The 20239-nt window shown below is 58.0% G+C and overlaps 1 protein-coding gene across 1 annotated transcript in view; it reads right to left on the bottom strand.

Annotated features, from left to right (window-relative positions):
- Positions 1-19397, bottom strand: part of C3 (complement C3) — a 50363-nt gene extending 30966 nt beyond the window's left edge. Inside the window, 12 exon segments of the mRNA XM_088154914.1 lie at positions 2812-2958; positions 4029-4144; positions 4849-4969; positions 5652-5754; positions 6912-7002; positions 7085-7167; positions 7260-7354; positions 7450-7520; positions 8985-9144; positions 11263-11455; positions 17608-17839; positions 19106-19397. Coding sequence (XP_088011040.1) covers positions 2812-2958; positions 4029-4144; positions 4849-4969; positions 5652-5754; positions 6912-7002; positions 7085-7167; positions 7260-7354; positions 7450-7520; positions 8985-9144; positions 11263-11455; positions 17608-17839; positions 19106-19397 — 1704 coding nt within the window.
- Between the last annotated feature and the right edge of the window lie 842 nt (positions 19398-20239).

The raw sequence follows: 20239 nt of genomic DNA, 5'->3' as shown, positions 1-20239 counted from the left end.
TTGGCCACCATGGAGGCTCCAGAGAGGTCGTGGCCACCATGGAAGCGTGTTGGCCATCATGGAAGAGTGTTGGCCATCATGGAAGTGTTTTGGCCATCATGGAAATGTGTTGGCCATCATTGGAAGTGTGTTATGGAGAGTGTGGCCACTAAGGAGGTTTTGGCCATCATGGAAATGTGTTGGCCACCATGGAAGTGTTTTGGCCATCATGGAAGTGTGTTGGCTACCATGGAAGTCTTTTGGCCACCATGGAAGTGTTTTGGCCATCATGGAAGTGTTTTGGCCATCATTGAAAGCGTGTTGGCCATCATGGAAATGTGTTATGGACAGTTTGGCCACTAAGGAGGTCTTGGCCATCATGGAAGTGTTTTGGTCATCACTGGAAGTGCATTAAGGAGAGTGTGGCCACTAAGGAGGTCTTGGCCACCATGGAGGTTCCATAGAGGTCTTGGCCATCATGGAAGTGTTCTGGCCACCATGGAAGTGTGTTGGCCACCATGGAAATGTGTTGGCCACCATGGAAGTCTTTTGGCCATCATGGAAGTGTTTTGGCCACCATGGAAGTCTTTTGGCCATCATGGAAATGTGTTGGCCATCATTGGAAGTGTGTTATGGAGAGTGTGGCCACTAAGGAGGTCTTGGCCATCATGGAAATGTGTTGGCCACCATGGGAGTGTTTTGGCCACCATGGAAGTGTTTTGGCCATCATGGAAGCGTGTTGGCCATCGCTGGAAGTGTGTTGGCCATCACTGAAAGCGTGTTGGCCACCATGGAAGTCTTTTGGCCACCATGGAAGTCTTTTGGCCATCACGGAAATGTTTGGCCATCATGGAAGTGTTTTGGCCATCACTGGAAGCGTGTTGGCCACCATGGAAGTGTTTTGGCCATCACTGAAAGCGTGTTGGCCACCATGGAAGTGTTTTGGCCATCATTGGAAGCGTGTTATGGACAGTTTGGCCACTAAGGAGGTCTTGGCCACCATGGAGATTCCATAGAGGTCTTGGCCATCATGGAAGTGTTTTGGCCATCATTGGAAGTGTGTTATTGAGAGTTTGGCCACTAAGAAGGTCTGGGCCACCATGGAAGTGTGTTGGCCACCATGGAAGCGTGTTATGGAGAGTGTGGCCACTAAAGAGGTTTTGGCCACCATGGAAGTGTGTTGGCCACTGTGGAGGTCTTGGCCTCCACTTGACCACTGTGGACACCTCCACCAGCCTCTTGGACATCTGGACATTGGTCACTCTCATGTCTCAATCAACCCAATCGAGGTGGCCACCATGGCCAGCCTGACCTTGGTGTCCAAGCCCTTGGTCACTCTGGACATCTTGACCACCTCAACTTTGACCATCCTGATTTTTGGTCAACCATGAGTGACCAGGACGACCCTTGACCACCACGAATGTCCAGTTCATCCTGATCCCCCCAATCCTGGTGACCACAACCATTGGTCACTCTGGTCATTGGTCACTCTGGTCACCCCCAGGTCAATCCAATCGAGGTGGCCACCATGGCCAGCCTGACCTAGGCTGTCCAAGCCCTTGGTCACTCTGGACATCTTGACCACCTCAACTTTGACCATCCTGATTTTTGGCCAACCATGACTCTTGACCACCACGAATGTCCAGCCCATCCTGATCCCCCCAATCCTGGTGGCCACAACCATTGGTCACTCTGGTCATTGGTCACTCTGGTCACCCCCAGGTCAATCCAATCGAGGTGGCCACCATGGCCAGCCTGACCTAGGCTGTCCTAGCCCTTGGCCACTCTGGACATCTTGACCACCTCAACTTTGACCATCCTGATTTTTGGTCAACCATGAGTGACCAGGACGACCTTTGACCACCACGAATGTCCAGCCACAACCATTGGTCACTCTGGTCATTGGTCACTCTGGTCACTGGTCACTCTGGACATCTCCAGGACAACCCAATCGAGGTGGCCACCATGGCCAGCCTGACCTTGGTGTCCTAGCCCTTGGCCACTCTGGACATCTTGACCACCTCAACTTTGACCATCCTGATTTTTGGTCAACCATGAGTGACCAGGACGACCCTTGACCACCACGAATGTCCAGTTCATCCTGATCCCCCCAATCCTGGTGACCACAACCATTGGTCACTCTGGTCATTGGTCACTCTGGTCACCCCCAGGTCAATCCAATCGAGGTGGCCACCATGGCCAGCCTGACCTAGGCTGTCCTAGCCCTTGGCCACTCTGGACATCTTGACCACCTCAACTTTGACCATCCTGATTTTTGGTCAACCGTGAGTGACCAGGACGACCTTTGACCACCACGAATGTCCAGCCACAACCATTGGTCACTCTGGTCATTGGTCACTCTGGTCACTGGTCACTCTGGACATCTCCAGGACAACCCAATCGAGGTGGCCACCATGGCCAGCCTGACCTTGGTGTCCTAGCCTTGGTCACTCTGGACATCTTGACCACCTCAACTTTGACCAGCCTGATTTTTGGCCAACCATGACCCTTGACCACCACGAATGTCCAGCCCATCCTGATCCCCCCAATCCTGGTGGCCACAACCATTGGTCACTCTGGTCATTGGTCACTCTCATGTCTCAATCAACCCAACCGAGGTGGCCACCATGGCCAGCATGACCTAGGCTGTCCAAGCCCTTGGCCACTCTGGACATCTTGACCACCTCAACTTTGACCATCCTGATTTTTGGCCAACCATGACCCTTGACCACCACAGGTGTCCAGCCACAACCATTAGTCACTCTGGCCACCCCCAGGCCGCTTCTCCAGCCCCTGGGCCACCCCGTGGCCACGCCGGTGTCCCCAACTCACGGTGATGGGGACGCTGTCCTTGTTGGCCGGCATGTTGAGCACCAGCCTGGCCGTGCCATCGCGCTGCGTGGACACCGAGCCCTGGAAGCCATCGGCCTGGACGGTGACACGCGGGGCCGGGGACTGGTCGGGGTTGGTGACATAAACCTGGCAGGGGGGGGACACACCGGGGATGTCACGTGGGGATGTGGAGGGAGGGAAGGGACACTGGGACAGGGTGGTGGCACTGGGAAGGGACAATGGGAAGGGGGGGTGGCACTGGGAAGGGACAATGACACTGGGAATGGCTGGTGGCTCTGGACAAGGACACTGGGAAGGGACAGTGACACTGGGAAGGGCTGGTGGCTCTGGACAAGGACACTGGGAAGGGCTGGTGGCACCAGGAAGGGGTGGTGGCACTGGGAAGGGACACTGGGAAGTGGTGGTGGCTCTGGACAAGGACACTGGGAAGGGACACTGGGAAGGAGTGGTGGCACCAGGAAGGGGTGGTGGCACTGGGAACGGACACTGGAAAGGGACAATGATACTGGGAAGGGCTGGTGGCTCTGGACAAGGACACTGGGAAGGGGTGGTGGTGGCACTGGGAAGGGGCAATGGGAAGGAGGGGTGGCACTGGGAAGGGACACTGGGAAGGGACAGTGACACTGGGAAGGGGTGGTGGCACCAGGAAGGGACAATGACACTGGGAAGGGACACTGGGAAGGGACAACGATACTGGGAAGGGCTGGTGGCTCTGGACAAGGACACTGGGAAGGGCTAGTGGCACTTGGAAGGGACAGTGACGCTGGGAAGGGGTGGTGGCACCAGGAAGAGGTGGTGGCACTGGGAACGGACACTGGGAAGGGACAATGATACTGGGAAGAGGTGGTGGCACTGGGAAGGGACACTGGGAAGGGACAATGATACTGGGAAGGGGTGGTGGCACTGGGAAGGGACACTGGGAAGTGGTGGTGGCACTGGGAAGGGACAATGATACTGGGAAGGGGTGGTGGCACTGGGAAGGGACAGTGACACTGGGTGGTGTCCCCGAGAGGTGACACCGCCACCAGCAAGAGCCATCCCGGTGACACAGGGACAGCCAGCGCTCCCCAGCCCCTCTCAGGTGACACAGGGACATCACCCAAGGACCGACCTCTCCTCCACGCCCACCCGTGGGCCCTGTGCCACCACCCCGGGCCACCACCCCGGGCCACCGCTGTCCCCAAGGTGTCACCAACCGTGAGGTCAAAGGGCATCCCCGGCTTGAAGTACTTGGGGGTGTGCGTGAAGTGGATGCTGTAGGGGGACGTCACGATCTGGATGCCACCGTGCTGTGCCTCCACCATGTCACTGCCTGTGGGGACACCGCGGTGTCACCTGGGGCACCTGTCCCAGGTGTCACCTGTGCCACATGTCCCCCGATCCAGGTGTACCCCCATTCTCATTGTCCCTGTCCCCTTTATGTCCCCTTTATGTCCCCCTGCCACCACCACGCTGTGCCTCCACCATGTCACTGCCTGTGGGGACACCGCGGTGTCACCTGGGGTACCTGTCCCCTGTCCCAGGTGTCACCTGTGCCAGGTGTCCCCTGTCCCAGGTGTCCCTCCATTCTCACTGTCCCTGTCCCGTGTCCCCTCACTGTCCCTGTCCCCCCGTGTCCCCCCGCTGTCCCTGTCCCCCGTGTCCCCTCACTGTCCCTGTCCCCCCGTGTCCCCTCACTGTCCCTGTCACCCCGTGTCCCCTCACTGTCCCTGTTCCCCGTGTCCCCTCGCTGTCCCTGCCACCCCCCCGTGTCCCCTCGCTGTCCCTGTCCCCCGTGTCCCCTCACTGTCCCTGTTCCCCGTGTCCCCTCGCTGTCCCTGCCACCCCCCGTGTCCCCTCACTGTCCCCCGTGTCCCCTCACTGTCCCTGCCACCCCCCGTGTCCCCTCACTGTCCCCCGTGTCCCCTCACTGTCCCTGTCCCCCGTGTCCCCTCGCTGTCCCTGTCCCCCGTGTCCCCTCACTGTCCCCTGTGTCCCCTCGCTGTCCCTGCCACCCCGCCGTGTCCCCGCACACACCTGACTCGGTGATGACGGTGACAGTGACATACAGGGAGTGTCCCACGAGCTCCTGGGAGTTGGGGAAGCGCTCGCGCAGGTGAGCCATGGAGAGCACGGCCTCGGCGTCACCGTCCTGCACCTGGGGACAGGGGTGGGGACAGGGTCAGGACAGGATTGGGGACAGGGTTAGGACAGGCTTGGGGACAGCACGGCCTCGGCGTCACCGTCCTGCACCTGGGGACAGGGGTGGGGACAGGGACAATACCAGGGTTGGGGACAGGAACGGGGACAGTGCCAGGGTTGGGGACAGTGCCAGGGTTGGGGACAAGGTTGGGGACAGGGACAGTGACTGAGTTGGGGACAGGGTTAGGACAGGGACAATGTCAGGGTTGGGGACAGGGTTGGGGACAGGGACAATGCCAGGGTTGGGGACAGGAACACGGACAGTGCCAGGGTTGGGGACAAGGTTGGGGACAGGGACAGTGACTGAGTTGGGGACAGGGTTGGGGACCGGGTTGGGGACAGTGCCGGGGTTGGGGACAGGGACAGTGCCAGGCTTGGGGACATGGACAGTGCCAGAGTTGGGGACAGTGTTGAGGACAGTGCCAGAGTTGGGGACAGTGTTGAGGACAGTGCCAGGCTTGGGGACAGGGCCAGGCTTGGGGACAGGGCCAGGGACAGTGCCAGGTTCGGTTGGGGACAGGGACAGTGCCAGGCTCGGTTGGGGACAGTGCCAGGCTCGGTTGGGGACAGTGCCAGGCTCGGTTAGGGACAGGGACAGTGCCAGGCTCGGTTGGGGACAGGGACAGTGCCAGGCTCACCTGCACGCGCCGCAGGGACTGGGGGATGCTTTTCTTCTCGTCGTCCACCATGACCCCGAAGAGGACAAAGGCCGTCCCCTCCAGGCTCTTCCCGTACAGGTACCTGGGGACAGTCACCGTGTCACCGTGTCACTGTGTCACCGTGTCACCGTGTCACCATGTCACCGTATCACTGCGTCACCGTGTCACCGTGTCACTGTGTCACCATGTCACCATGTTATTGTGTCACTGTGTCACCGTGTCACCATGTCACCGGTTACCGTGTCACCATTGCATTGTGTCACTGTGTCACCGTGTCACTGTGTTATTGTGTCACCGTGTCACCATGCCACCATGTTGTGTCATTGTGTCACTATGTTATTGTGTCACCATGTCGCTGTGTCACCGTGTTACCATGTCACCACATCACTGTGTCACAGTGTCACCGTGTCAATGTGTCATTGTGTCACCGTGTCATTGTGTCACCATGTCACTGTGTCACCATGTCACCGTGTCACCGTGTCACCATGCCATTGTGTCACCGTGTCACTGCATCACTGTGTCACCTGTCACCGTGTCACTGTGTCACCGTGTTACCATGTCACTGTGTCATCACATCACTGTGTCACGGTGTCACCATTTCACTGTCACCATGTCACCATGTTATTGTGTCACCATGTCATTGTGTCACAGTATCACCACATCACCGTGTCACCCCATCACTGTGTCACCATGTCACCACATCACCGTGTCATTGTGTCACTGTGTCACCACGTCATTGTGTCACCATGTCACCGTGTCATTGTGTCACTGTGTCATCCCATCACTGTGTCACTGTGTCACCATGTCACCATATCACTGTGTCCCCGTGTCACGGTGTCACTGCGTCCTCATGTCACTATGTCACCAAGTCACCATGTTACAGTGTCATGGTGTCACTGTATCACCGTGTCCCCATGTCCCCATCCTGCCACCCCTGTCCCTGTCATCCCACCCCTGCCACCACTGATGTCACCGTGTCCCCATGTCCCCATCCTGCCACCCCTGTCCCTGCCACCCCTGATGTCACCGTGTCCCCATGTCCCCACCCTGCCACCCCTGTCCCTGCCACCCCTGTCCCTGCCATCCCACCCCTGCCACCACTGATGTCACCGTGTCACCTTCCGTCCCCCTTCACCCTCCAACCTGTCCCCACGCCACCTCCAGGGACAACAGCAGAGCTGTCCCCTGTCCCCTGTCCCCCACACAGGTGTGACCCCACAGGGGACATTTCGGTGTCACCTGGCCAGGATGGACACCCGGAAATCCTCCTGGCGGTCGATGTACAGGAACTTCTCCTCGGGAACCAGGGACACCTCAAAGCTCGGCAGCACTGCGGGGGTGACATCGGTGACATTGGTGACACCGGTGACACCGGTGACACCCCTTGGGGACAACCCCCACCTGGCACCCACCGTATTCCTTGACCTCGAACTGGGTGCTGAAAACCTGCTCGGGGGAATCCTCGAATTTGGCCGAAATCGTCCACATGCCCAAGCTGGGAGAGGTGACAGCGAGGTGACAGCGAGGGGACAACTCCCGGGCGATGTCCCCAAGGCCACCACGGGGTGGGGGGGAGGTGACACTCACCTGACGACCTCGGGCAGGTTGTGGTTGAGGGGCAGGATCCCGGTTTTCCTCGGGGACGACAACGAGACTTGTTTGATGATGATGTTGTCGGGGGTCTGAGGGGACACGGGCGGGGTGGCACGGGTGGCACCGTGTCACCCAAAGCCCGTGTCACCCCCGTGTCACCCCCGTGTCACCCAAGGGCACCCACCTTGACCTCCACGATGACGGTCTTGGCCACCGGCTGCATGAGGTGGTCCACGGTGAAGAGGCGGCAGAGCACTGGGAGGGGACACGGGGACAAGGTGAGAGGGGACACGGGGACAAGGAGGTGACACGGGGGACAAGGTGAGGGGACACTTGGGGACATTCAGGACTGAGAGGGGACACGGGGGACAAGGTGAGAGGGGACACGGGGGACATTCAGGACTGGGAGGGGACACGGGGGACAAGGTGAGAGGGGACACGGGGGACATTCAGCATTGGGAGAGGACACGGGGGACAAGGACAGGGAGGGGACACGAGGGACAAGGTGAGAGGGGACACTTAGGGACATTCAGGACTGGGGGGGGACACGGGGGACAAGGTGAGAGGGGACACGGGGACAAGGAGGTGACACGGGACAAGGTGAGAGGGACACAGGGGACAAGGTGAGAGGGACACAGGGGACAAGGTGAGAGGGGACAAGGACAAGGAGGTGACACAGGGGACAAGGTGAGGGGACACTTGGGGACATTCAGCATTGGGAGGGCACACGGGGGACAAGGTGAGAGGGGACACGGGCAGGGTGGGGACACGGGAGACAAGGTGAGAGGGGACACTTGGGGACATTCAGGACTGGGAGGGGACACAGGGGACAAGGTGAGAGGGGACAAGGACAGGGAGGGGACACAGGGGACAAGGTGAGAGGGACACAGGGGACAAGGTGAGAGGGGACACTTGGGGACATTCAGCATTGAGAGGGGACACTGGGGACAAGGTGAGGGGGGACACGGGGGACTGGGAGGGGACACGGGGGACAAGGTGAGAGGGTGTCCCCACCCCTTTGATGTCCCCACAGCGTCCCCACTCCCTCGATGACTCTCCCCAGGTGTCCCCATAATGTCCCCAGGTGTGCCCAGGTATCCCCAGATGTCCCCATGATGTCCCCAGGTGTGCGCAGGTGTCCCCATGATATTCCCATGATGTCCCCATGTACCCCCAGTTGTCCCTAGGTGTCCCCATGAGGTCCCCATGATGTTCCCAGGTGTCCCCACGATGTCCCCACGATGTCCCCAGATGTGCCCCGGTATCCTCAGCTGTCCCCAGGTGTGCCCAGGTGTGCCCATGATGTCCCCATGATATTCCCATGATGTCCCCATGTATCCCTAGCTGTCCCCACGTGTGCCCAGCTGTCCCCAGGTGTGCTCAGGTGTCCCCATGATGTTCCCATGATGTCCCCATGATGTCCCCAGGTATCCCCAGGTGTGCCCCCAGCTGTCCCCAGGTATCCCCAGTTGTCCCCATGATGTTCCCAGGTATCCCCAGGTGTGCTCAGCTGTCCCCAGGTGTGTCCCAGGTGTGCCCAGGTGTGCCCCCAGCTGTCCCCACGTGTGCCCAGCTGTCCCCAGCTGTCCCCAGGTGTGCCCCCAGCTGTCCCCACGTGTGCCCATGATGTCCCCACGTGTGCCCAGGTGTGCCCAGCTGTCCCCGGGTGTGTCCCAGGTGTGCCCCCAGCTGTCCCCAGGTGTGTCCAGGTGCGCTCACCTGTGGCCCCGGGGGTGTAGATGGGTTTGTCGGTCTGCACGAAGATGTGGCCGCTCTGCAGCGCCACCAGCAGCACCTTCTGCAGCGTCACCTCGGCCACCCGCGCTGTCACCGTCACAAACTGCTTCCCCTGCGCCGGCGGCAGCAGCTTGGCTGGCACCTGGGGGGACAGGGGACACCTGTGGGGACACCTGGGGACATCTGGGGGGATAGGGGACACCTGTGGGGACACCTGGGGGGACTGGGGGAACATCTGGGGGGACACCTGGGGACATCTGGGGGGACATCTGTGGGGACAGGGGACACCTGTGAGGACACCTGGGGACATCTAGGGGGATAGGGGACACCTGTGGGGACACCTGGGGACATCTGGGGGAATAGGGGACACCTCTGGGGACACCTGGGGACATCTGGGGGGACATCTGGGGGAATAGGGGACACCTGTGGGGACACCTGGGGGGACTGGGGGGACAGGGGACACCTGTGGGGACACCTGGGGGGACTGGGGGGACATCTGGGGGGACACCTGGGGGGACATCTGTGGGGACAGGGGACAACTGTGAGGACACCTGGGGACATCTAGGGGGATAGGGGACACCTGTGGGGACACCTGGGGGGACAGGGGACACCTGGGGGGACACCTGGGGACACCTGGGGGGACAGTGGGGACACTTGAGGGGACAGTGGGGAGAGTGGGAACATCTGAGGGGACATTGGGGACACCTGGGGGGATAGGGGACACCTGCGGGGACACCTGGGGGGACATCTGGGAGGACAGCGGACACCTGTGGGGACACCTGGGGATACCTGGGGACACCTGGGGACACCTGGGGGGACAGTGGGGACACCTGGGGGGACACCTGGGGGGACACCTGGGGGGAGAGTGGGAACATCTGAGGGGACATTGGGGACACCTGGGGGGACATCTGGGGGGATAGGGGACACCTGGGGGACATTGGGGACACTTGTAGGGACAGGGGACACCTGTGGGGACACCTGGGGGGACAGGGAGGACACATGGGGGGACACTAAGGACACCTGTGGGGACACCTGCGGGGACAGGGGGGACACCTGGGGACACCTGGGGGGAGAGGGAGGACACCTGAGGGGACAGGGGGGACACCTGGGGGGACACTGGAGACACTTGGGGGGACAGTGGAGACACCTGGGGGGACACCTGGTGGGACAGGGGACAGTGGGAACACCTGGGGGACAATGGGGACACTTGTGGGGACACCTGTGGAGAAAAGGGACAGTGGGAACATCTGTGGGGACACAAGGACATTGGGGACACTTGTGGGGACACGGGGACATCCACGGGGACAGGGGACACTTGTGGGGACATTGGGGACACCTGTGGGGACACCTGTGGGGACAGGCGACACCAGGAGTGACCGCCCCACTGCCCCCAGCAGTGACCGCCCCTCTGTCCCCAGCAGTGACCGCCCCTCTGTCCCCTCCCCTCCGGCCATTCCCCACCCCCAGTCCAGGGTTCAGTCCCAATTCCCGTCCTGGCCCAGTGACCACTGGGACAATGACCCGGGACAGCGACACGGGGGGAGGTGACAGTGGCGACAGTGACCACGAGGGGGTGGTGACAGTGACCCAGGACAGTGACACGGGGGGAGGTGACAATGGCGACAGTGACCACGAGGGGGTGGTGACAGCGACCCAGGACAGTGACACGGGGTGGTGACAGTGACCAGGGGGTGGTGACAGTGACCACGAGGGGGGTGGTGACAGTGACAGGGGGTGGTGACAATGGCGACAGTGACCACGAGGGGGTGGTGACAGTGACCCGGGACAGTGACCGGGGGGTGGTGACAATGGTGACAGTGACCGGGGGGGTGACGACAATGACCGAGGGGTGGCGACAACGACCACGTGGGGGTGGCGACAGTGACAGGGGGGTGGTGACAATGGCGACAGTGACAGGGGGTGGTGACAGTGACCACGAGGGGGTGGCGACAATGGCCACAGTGACTTCGATGTGGCGACAGTGACCGGGGGATGGTGGCAATGACCGAGGGGTGGTGACAGCGACCACGAGGGGGTGGTGACAACGACCGGGGGTGGTGACAATGGTGACAATGACCACGTGGGGGTGGCGACAATGACCCGGGACAGTGACCAGGGGGTGGTGACAATGGCGACAATGACCGGGGGGGTGGCGACAACGACCACGAGGGGGTGGCGACAATGACCGGGGGATGGCGACAGTGACCGGGGGGGTGGCGACAATGACCGGGGGATGGCGACAATGCCAATGCCACCCTACCTTGATGGTGGCAGTGGCCATCATGCCCTGGGCCGGGTTCAGCTCCACGCGGGTCTGGAACAGCATTTGACGTTTTTGGGGGAAATCCTGGACCAGCAGCGACGCCTCGGTGGCCGTGGCCACTCCGGGGGCTTCCAGGACCACCAGCTCGTCCGTCTCCAACCTCAGCACGGCCGGGGTCACCATGGTCACCCTGGGGACACCGCGGGGCTCTCGTGGGGTCCGGAGAATGGGGGGATGGGGGGGGATGGGGGGGGATGGGGGGTGGCGGGGGGGGGTAGCACCCAAAAAAACCCAAAAATGTGTCCCTGAATCATCTCAGAACACCCAAAACTCCAAAATCTGTTCCTAAATCACCTTGGGGACCTCAACAACCCCAAAATCTGTCCCTAAATCACCTCAGAGCACCCAAAAACCCCGAAACCTGTCCCTAAATCACTTTGGGGACTTCAAAGAACTCAAAAAAAACCCCCAAAATGTGTCCTTAAATCATCTCAGAGCACCCAGAAACCCCCAAACCCCCAAAATCTGTTCCTAAATCACCTCAGAGCACCCCAAAAACCCCCAAAATCTGTTCCTAAATCACCTCAGAGCACCCCAAAACCCCCCAAAATCTGTTCCTAAATCACCTCAGAGCACCCCAAAACCCCCCAAAATCTGTTCCTAAATCACCTCAGAGCACCCCAAAAACCCCCCAAATCTGTTCCTAAATCACCTCAGAGCACCCAGAAACCCCAAAATTTGTTCCTAAATCATCTCAGAGCACCCAGAAACCCAAAAAAACCCCAAAAATCTGTTCCTAAATCACCTTGGGGACCTCAAAAACCCCAAAATCTGTCCCTGAATCATCTCAGAGCACCCAAAATCCCCAAAATTTGTTCCAAATTAACCTTAGGGACATCACAGAACCCCCCAAAACCCCAAAATCTGTTCCTAAATCACCTCAGAGCACCCAAAAACCCCCAAAATCTGTTCCTAAATCACTTTGGGGATCTCACAGCACACAAAAACCCCAAAATCTGCCCCTAAATCACCTCAGGACACCCAAAAACCCCAAAATTTGCTCCTAAACCACCATAGGGACCTCACAGAAACCCCCAAACTCCAAAATCGGTCCCTAAATCACCTCAGAGCACCCAGAAACCCCAAAATCTGTTCCTGAATCACCTCAGAGCACCCAGAAAACCCCAAATCTGTCCCTGAATCACTTTGGGGATCTCACAGCACCCAAAACCCCCAAAATGTGTCCTTAAATCATCTCAGAACACCCAGAAACCCAAAAAAACCCCAAAAATCTGTTCCTAAATCACCTTGGGGACCTCAAAAACCCCAAAATTTGTTCCTAAATCACCTCAGAGCACCCAGAAACCCCGAAATTTGTTCCTAAATCACTTTGGGGATCTCACAGCACACAAAAACCCCCAAATCTGTTCCTAAATCACCTCAGAACACTCTAAAATCCCCAAATCGGTCCCTAAATCACTTTGGGAACCTCAAAGCATCCAAAACCCAAAAAAATCTGTCCCTGAATCACCTCAGAACACCCAGAAACCTCAAAATTTGTTCCTAAATCACCTTAGGGACATCACAGAATCCAGAAACCCCAAAATTGGTCCCTGAATCACTTTGGGGACCTCAGAGCACCCAGAAACCCCAAAATTTGTTCCTAAATCACTTTGGGGATCTCACAGCACCCAAAACCCCCAAAATCTGTTCCTAAATCACACCGGGGACCTCAGAAACCTCAAAATCTGTTCCTAAATCACCTCAGAGCACCCAGAAACCCCAAAATTTGTTCCTAAATCACCTCAGAACACCCAGAAACCCAAAACCCCCAAACCTGTCCCTAAATCACCTTAGGGACATCACAGAACCCCAAAACCCCAAAATTTGTTCCTAAATCACTTTGGGGACCTCAACAACCCCAAAATCTGTCCCTAAATCACCTCAGAGCACCCCAAAACCCCGAAACCTGTCCCTGAATCACTTTGGGGACTTCAAAGAACTCAAAAACCCCAAAGTGTGTCCTTAAATCATCTCAGAGCACCCAGAAAACCCAAAACCCCCCAAAAACTGTTCCTAAATCACCTCAGAGCACCCCAAAAACCCCCCAAATCTGTTCCTAAATCACCTCAGAGCACCCCAAAAACCCCCAAAATCTGTTCCTAAATCACCTCAGAGCACCCCAAAATCTGTTCCTAAATCACCTTAGGGACATCACAGAACCCGGCGCGATAAATGCGATTCGCGCTAATTAAATTGTAACTATATTAACAAAATTGTGTTTAGATCAATAGAAGACAATTGTTACCGAGTGAAAGGGGGGGAGATGGGTGAGACAGGATAAAAGACATCTTCCAGATGTTGGGAGTCGAAGAAGGAGGTTGGAAGAAAGTCAGATAAGAATAAAAAAAGGACGGAGGTCTGATAAGCAGAATCTAGAAATAGAAAGTTTTGACCTTGAAATGGGCAAAAATGGAATGATTCCAAAAACGGGACTTTTTTAGAGTCATGTTATGGAAAACATCTGCTCAGTCACACAGGGCGCCTGCGCTACCTGCAGGTCACACCTCGGTCACTGATGATGATGATGAGCCTTCATCGGAAATAAGACCCTCAAAAGGATGAGAGACCCCCTAACCCATTAGTAGAGCATGCGCCGTACACTTTGTGATGTAGATTTTAGGAATAGAAACTAGGAGGAGCTTTCTAGAAACTTCTGTAGCCTACAGTCAATAAGTGGGGTTGTCAGCCTGGATGCTTTGGGACGAGAGGAATGGGAGCCACTCCCCGAACCCCCGGTCGGTTTTGCTTTATAGGAACCTCAATTATACTAAAAACACTCTCAAATTTTATCCATCCCAAATTACACAACTGTAATATTTTACTCGCATTGTATTCAGTTCCAATAATTTTTTGTAATCGTCTTTTAATGCTTCCTGATTGTGTTCGTTTATAATTGTCGCCGTGAAAAATTTGTTGGCGCTTTTAATCTTTGCTGGTCGTTTAATCGGAAAAGTAGAAAACCGTTCGTAACACCAGAAACGCCAAAATCGGTCCCTAAATCACTTTGGGGACCTCAACAACCCCAAAATCCGTCCCTAAATCACTTTGGGGACCTCAACAACCCCAAAAACGGTCCCTAAATCACTTTGGGGACCTCAACAACCCCAAAATCCGTCCCTAAATCACTTTGGGGACCTCAACAACCCCAAAAACGGTCCCTAAATCACTTTGGGGACCTCAACAACCCCAAAATCCGTCCCTAAATCACTTTGGGGACCTCAACAACCCCAAAATCGGTCCCTAAATCACTTTGGGGACCTCAACAACCCCAAAAACGGTCCCTAAATCATCTCAGAGCAACCAGAAATCCCCAAAAAAAAACCCCCCAAAATTTGTTCCTAAATCACCTCAGAGCACACAGAAATCCCAAATTCGGTCCCTAAATCACTTTGGGGAACTCAGAGCACCCAGAAACCCCAAAATCTGTTCCTAAATCACTTTGGGGATCTCACAGCACACAAAAACCCCAATATCGGTCCCTGAATCACACCGGGGACCTCAGAAACCTCAAAATCTGTTCCTAAATCACCTCAGAACACCCAGAAACAACAAAATTTGTTCCTAAATCACCTCAGAACACCCAGAAACCCAAACCCCCCAAACCTGTCCCTAAATCACCTTAGGGACATCACAGAACCCCAAAACCCCAAAATTTGTTCCTAAATCACTTTGGGGACCTCAACAACCCCAAAATCTGTCCCTAAATCACCTCAGAGCACCCAAAACCCCCGAAATCTGTCCCTAAATCACTTTGGGGACTTCAAAGAACTCAAAAACCCCCAAAATGTGTCCTTAAATCATCTCAGAGCACCCAGAAATCCCAAATTCGGTCCCTAAATCACTTTGGGGACTTCAAAGCACCCAGAAACCCCAAAATTTGTCCCTGAATCTCCTTAGAACACCCAGGAACCCCAAATTCGGTCCCTAAATCACTTTGGGGACCTCAGAGCACCCAGAAACCCCAAAGTTTGTGTCTAAATCACCTCAGAGCACCCAGAAACCCCGACATTTGTTCCTAAATCACTTCGGGGATCTCACAGCACACAAAACCCCCAAAATCTGTTCCTAAATCACACCGGGGACCTCAGAAACCCCAAAATGTGTCCCTAAATCACTTTGGGGACCTCAAAACACACAGAAACCGCAAAATGTGTCCTTAAATCATCTCAGAGCACCCAGAAACCCCAAAATCTGTTCCTAAATCACCTCAGAGCACCCAGAAACCCCGACATTTGTTCCTAAATCACTTTTGGGATCTCACGGCACCCAAAAACCCCAAAAATCTGTCCCTGAATCATCTCAGAACACCCAGAAAGCCCAAAATTTGTTCCTAAATCACCTTAGGGACATCACCCAGAAACCCAAAAACCCCAAAATCTGTTCCTAAATCACCTCAGAGCACCCAGAAACCCCAAAATTTGTTCCTAAATCACTTTGGGGATCTCACAGCACACAAAACCCCCAATATCGGTCCCTGAATCACACCGGGGACCTCAGAAACCTCAAAATCTGTTCCTAAATCACCTCAGAGCACCCAGAAACAACAAAATTTGTTCCTAAATCACCTCAGAACACCCAGAAACCCAAAACCCCCAAACCTGTCCCTAAATCACCTTAGGGACATCACAGAACCCCAAAACCCCAAAATTTGTTCCTAAATCACTTTGGGGACCTCAACAACCCCAAAATCTGTCCCTAAATCACCTCAGAGCACCCAAAAACCCCGAAACCTGTCCCTAAATCACTTTGGGGACTTCAAAGAACTCAAAAACCCCCAAAGTGTGTCCTTAAATCATCTCAGAGCACCCAGAAATCCCAAATTCGGTCCCTAAATCACTTTGGGGACTTCAAAGCACCCAGAAACCCCAAAGTTTGTCCCTGAATCTCCTTAGAACACCCAGAAATCCCAAAATCGGTCCCTAAATCACTTTGGGGGCCTCAACAACCCCAAAATCTGTCCCTGAATCACCTTAGAACACCCAGGAACCCCAAATTCGGTCCCTAAATCACTTTGGGGACCTCAGAGCACCCAGAAACCCCAAAGTTTGTGTCTAAATCACCTCAGAACACCCAGAAACCCCGACATTTGTTCCTAAATCACTTCGGGGATCTCACAGCACACAAAACCCCCAAAATCTGTTCCTAAATCACACCGGAGACCTCAGAAACCACAAAATCTGTTCCTAAATCATCTCAGAGCACCCAGAAACCCCAAAATCTGTTCCTAAATCACCTCAGAACACCCAGAAACCCAAAAAAACCGCAAAACCTGTCCCTAAATCACCTTAGGGACATCACAGAACCCCAAAACCCCAAAATGTGTCCCTAAATCACTTTGGGGACCTCAAAGCACACAGAAACCGCAAAATGTGTCCTTAAATCATCTCAGAACACCCAAAACCCCCAAAATCTGTTCCTAAATCACCTCAGAGCACCCAGAAACCCCAAAATTTGTTTCTAAATCACTTTTGGGGATCTCACAGCACCCAAAAACCCCAAAATCTGTCCCTGAATCATCTCAGAGCACCCAGGAACCCCAAAATTTGTTCCTAAATCACCTCAGAGCACCCAGAAACCCCAAAATTTGTTCCTAAATCACTTTGGGGATCTCACAGCACACAAAAACCCCCAAAATCTGTCCCTGAATCACACCGGGGACCGCAGAAACCTCAAAATCTGCTCCTAAATCACCTCAGAGCACCCAGAAACCACAAAATCTGTGATGGGGGGACCCCAGGGTGGATCCCCGGGGGTGGGGGTGGGGGTCCCATGGGTGAGTGGGTCCCCAAAATGGGGATCCCATGGGGGTCCCATGGACTGGGGGGGTCCCATTGGTGAGTGGGGGGTCCCAAGGGTGGGGGTTGGGGGGGGTCCCATTGTTGGGGCTCCCAGGGATTGGGGGGTCCCATGGGTGAGGGGGTGGGGGGGGGGGGGTCCCATTTTTGGGGGTCCCAAGGTTGGGGGTCCCAAGGTTGGGGGTTGGGGGGGGTCCCATTGTTGGGGTTCCCAAGGGTGGGGATTGGAGGGGTGTCCCAAGGTTGGGGGTCCCATGGGTGCTGGGTCGGGGGGGGGGTCCCATTGTTGGGGGTCCCATGGGTGGAGGTTGGGGGTCCCATGGGTGGAGGTTGGGGGTCCCATGGGTGCTGGGTCGGGGGGGGTCCCATGGGTGCTGGGTCGGGGGGGGTCCCATGGGTGGGGATTGGGGGGTGTCCCATTGTTGGGGGTCCCATGGGTGCTGGGTCGGGGGTGGGGGTGGGGGGCTGTTCCCCATTCTCTCACAGCTTGGCGCGGGCGGGGGTCGCCATCAGCACCGCGAGGCCGAAGATGAGGAGGATGAGGAGGGGGCGATGGTGGGGGAGGGGCAGCACCGGAGCCCCCATGGCCGCGGGGGGGGGGGGGGAGGCGACGGCGACGGCGACAGCGACAGCGGCCACCGGAGCGGGGGGTGGGGAGGGGGGCCCGGGGGGGGTCCCTTTATGGCGGCCCCGGGGGTTAATGGGTAACCCGAGCCCTGGGCCCACCCATGGGTGGGGGTGGGAGGGGGTGGGGAGTGGGGGGGGGGGGAGGGGCGATCCGGCCACCTCTGATCACCCCCACCCCCCCCCACCCCCCCCGGGCCACCTGTGTGGGTGATGGGTGGGGGGTGACACCGGGTGGGGGGGGGTGGGATTGGTTGAGGGGGTCCCAGCACCCTTGGGTGGCCCCTGGGTGGGGGTGGGGCGCGGGGTGGGGGAGGGGCTGCCGGGAGGCGAGGTCCTTCCTCATTTCGGGGAAGGCGCTGGCGAGGGGCCACCACGGGGCTTGCGACATCGGCCCGGGGGGGAGGGGAGGGGGGGGGGGGACACCCGAGGGGGGGGTCGCGACAGGGGGAGGGGAGGGGGGGGGGAGGGGACACTGATGGGACCTCCCTGAGACACCCCCCCCCCCATAGGTCAGGGATACCTGAGACACCTGAGACACCTGAAAGGGGCGGGGCGACCTCCAGAACCCCTGATAGGACCTGGGTGACACCTGGGTGACTCCTGAGACACCTGAAAGGACCTGGGTGACACTTGGGTGACACCTGAGACCCCTGATAGGACCTGGGTGACACCTGGGTGACACCTGAGACCCCTGAAAGGGTCGGGGTGACCTCCAGAACCCCCTGGTAGGACCTAGGTGACACCTGGGTGACACCTGAGACACCTGAAAGGACCTGGGTGACACTTGGGTGACATCTGGGTGACCCCTGAGATACCTGAAAGGACCTGGGTGACTCCTGAAAGGACCTGGGTGATGCCTGGGTGACACCTGAGACACCTGGAAGGACCTGGGTGACACTTGGGTGACACCTGGGTGACACCTGAGACCCCTGAAAGGGTCGGGGTGACCTCCAGGACCTCTTGGTAAGACCTGGGTGACACCTGAAAGGACCTGGGTGACACCTGGGTGACACTTGGGTGACACCTGAAAGGACCTGGGTGACCTCCAGGACCCCTGATAGGACCTTGTCACCTGGGTCACCTCCTGGACCTGGACACCTGGACCCCTCCTGGCCACCTGGGCCACCATGTCCAGGCCACCATGGACACCCTGGGCCATCATGGACCCCCTGGGCCACCTGGACCCCACCTGGACCCTCCTGGGCCACCATCTCCAGGCCACCATGAATCCCCTGGGCCACCATGGACCCCCCTGGGCCACCTGGACCCCTCCTGGACCCCCCTGGGCCACCATGGACCCCCCTGGGCCACCATGGACCCCCTGGGCCACCATGTCCAGGCCACCTGGACCCTACCTGGGACCTTCTGGGCCACCATGTCCACCTGGGCCACCTGGACCCCTCCTGGGACCCCCTGGGCCACCATGGACACCCCTGGGCCACCATGGACCCCCTGGGCCACCATCTCCAGGCCACCATAGACCCCCCTGGGCCACCTGGACCCCTCCTGGACCCCCCTGGGCCACCATGGACCCCCCTGGGCCACCGTGTCCACCTGGGCCACCTGGACCCTCCTGGGCCACCTGAACACCACCTGGACCCCCTGGATCACCATGTCCAGGCCACCATGGACCCCCTGGGCCACCATGGACCCCCTGGGCCACCATGGACACCCCTGGGCCACCTGAACACCACCTGGACCCCCTGAGCCACCTGGACCCCTCCTGGACCACCATCTCAGGCCACCTGGACCCCCTGGGCCACCATGTCCAGGCCACCTGGACCCCTCCTGGGCCACCATCTCAGGCCACCATGTCCACCTGGGCCACCATGGACCCCCTGGGCCACCATCTTCAGATCACCTGGACCCCTCCTGGAGCCCCTGGGCCACCATGTCCACCTGGGCCACCTGCACTTCTTATGGACCCCCTGGGCCACCTGGACCCTCCTGGGCCACCATCCCAGGCCACCTGGACCCCCTAGGCCACCTGGACCCCCTAGGCCACCATGGACCCCCCTGGGCCACCATGTCCAGGCCACCATGGACCCCCTGGGCCACCATGAACTCCCCTGGGCCACCTGAACACCACCTGGACCCCCTGAGCCACCATGGACCCCCTGGGCCACCATGGACCCCCCTGGGCCACCATGTCCAGGCCACCATGTCCACCTGGGCCACCATGTCCAGGCCACCATGGACCCCCTGGCCACCATGGACCCCCCTGGGCCACCATCTCCAGGCCACCATGTCCACCTGGGCCACCATGGACCCCCCTGGGCCACCATGTCCAGGCCACCATGGACCCCCTGCCACCTCGCCGTGACTCCACACCCCAAAAATCCCAAATCCCCCCCCTCCCCCACACACGCCCCCCCCCTCATCGCCCCCCTTTGTCCCCCCCCAACCCGTGGTGGCAGCTCCTCCCAGCTTGCCACCGCTGCCACAGGAAGGTGGCCCCGGAAGGCACCCGGTAGCCACGGCTCAGTTCC

This window comes from Sturnus vulgaris, chromosome 33 (assembly GCF_052056855.1).
Source record: "Sturnus vulgaris isolate bStuVul1 chromosome 33, bStuVul1.hap1, whole genome shotgun sequence".
Taxonomy (NCBI): domain Eukaryota; kingdom Metazoa; phylum Chordata; class Aves; order Passeriformes; family Sturnidae; genus Sturnus; species Sturnus vulgaris.
Note: the sequence above shows the minus strand (reverse complement) of the source record. Positions and strands in the feature narration are given on the sequence as shown.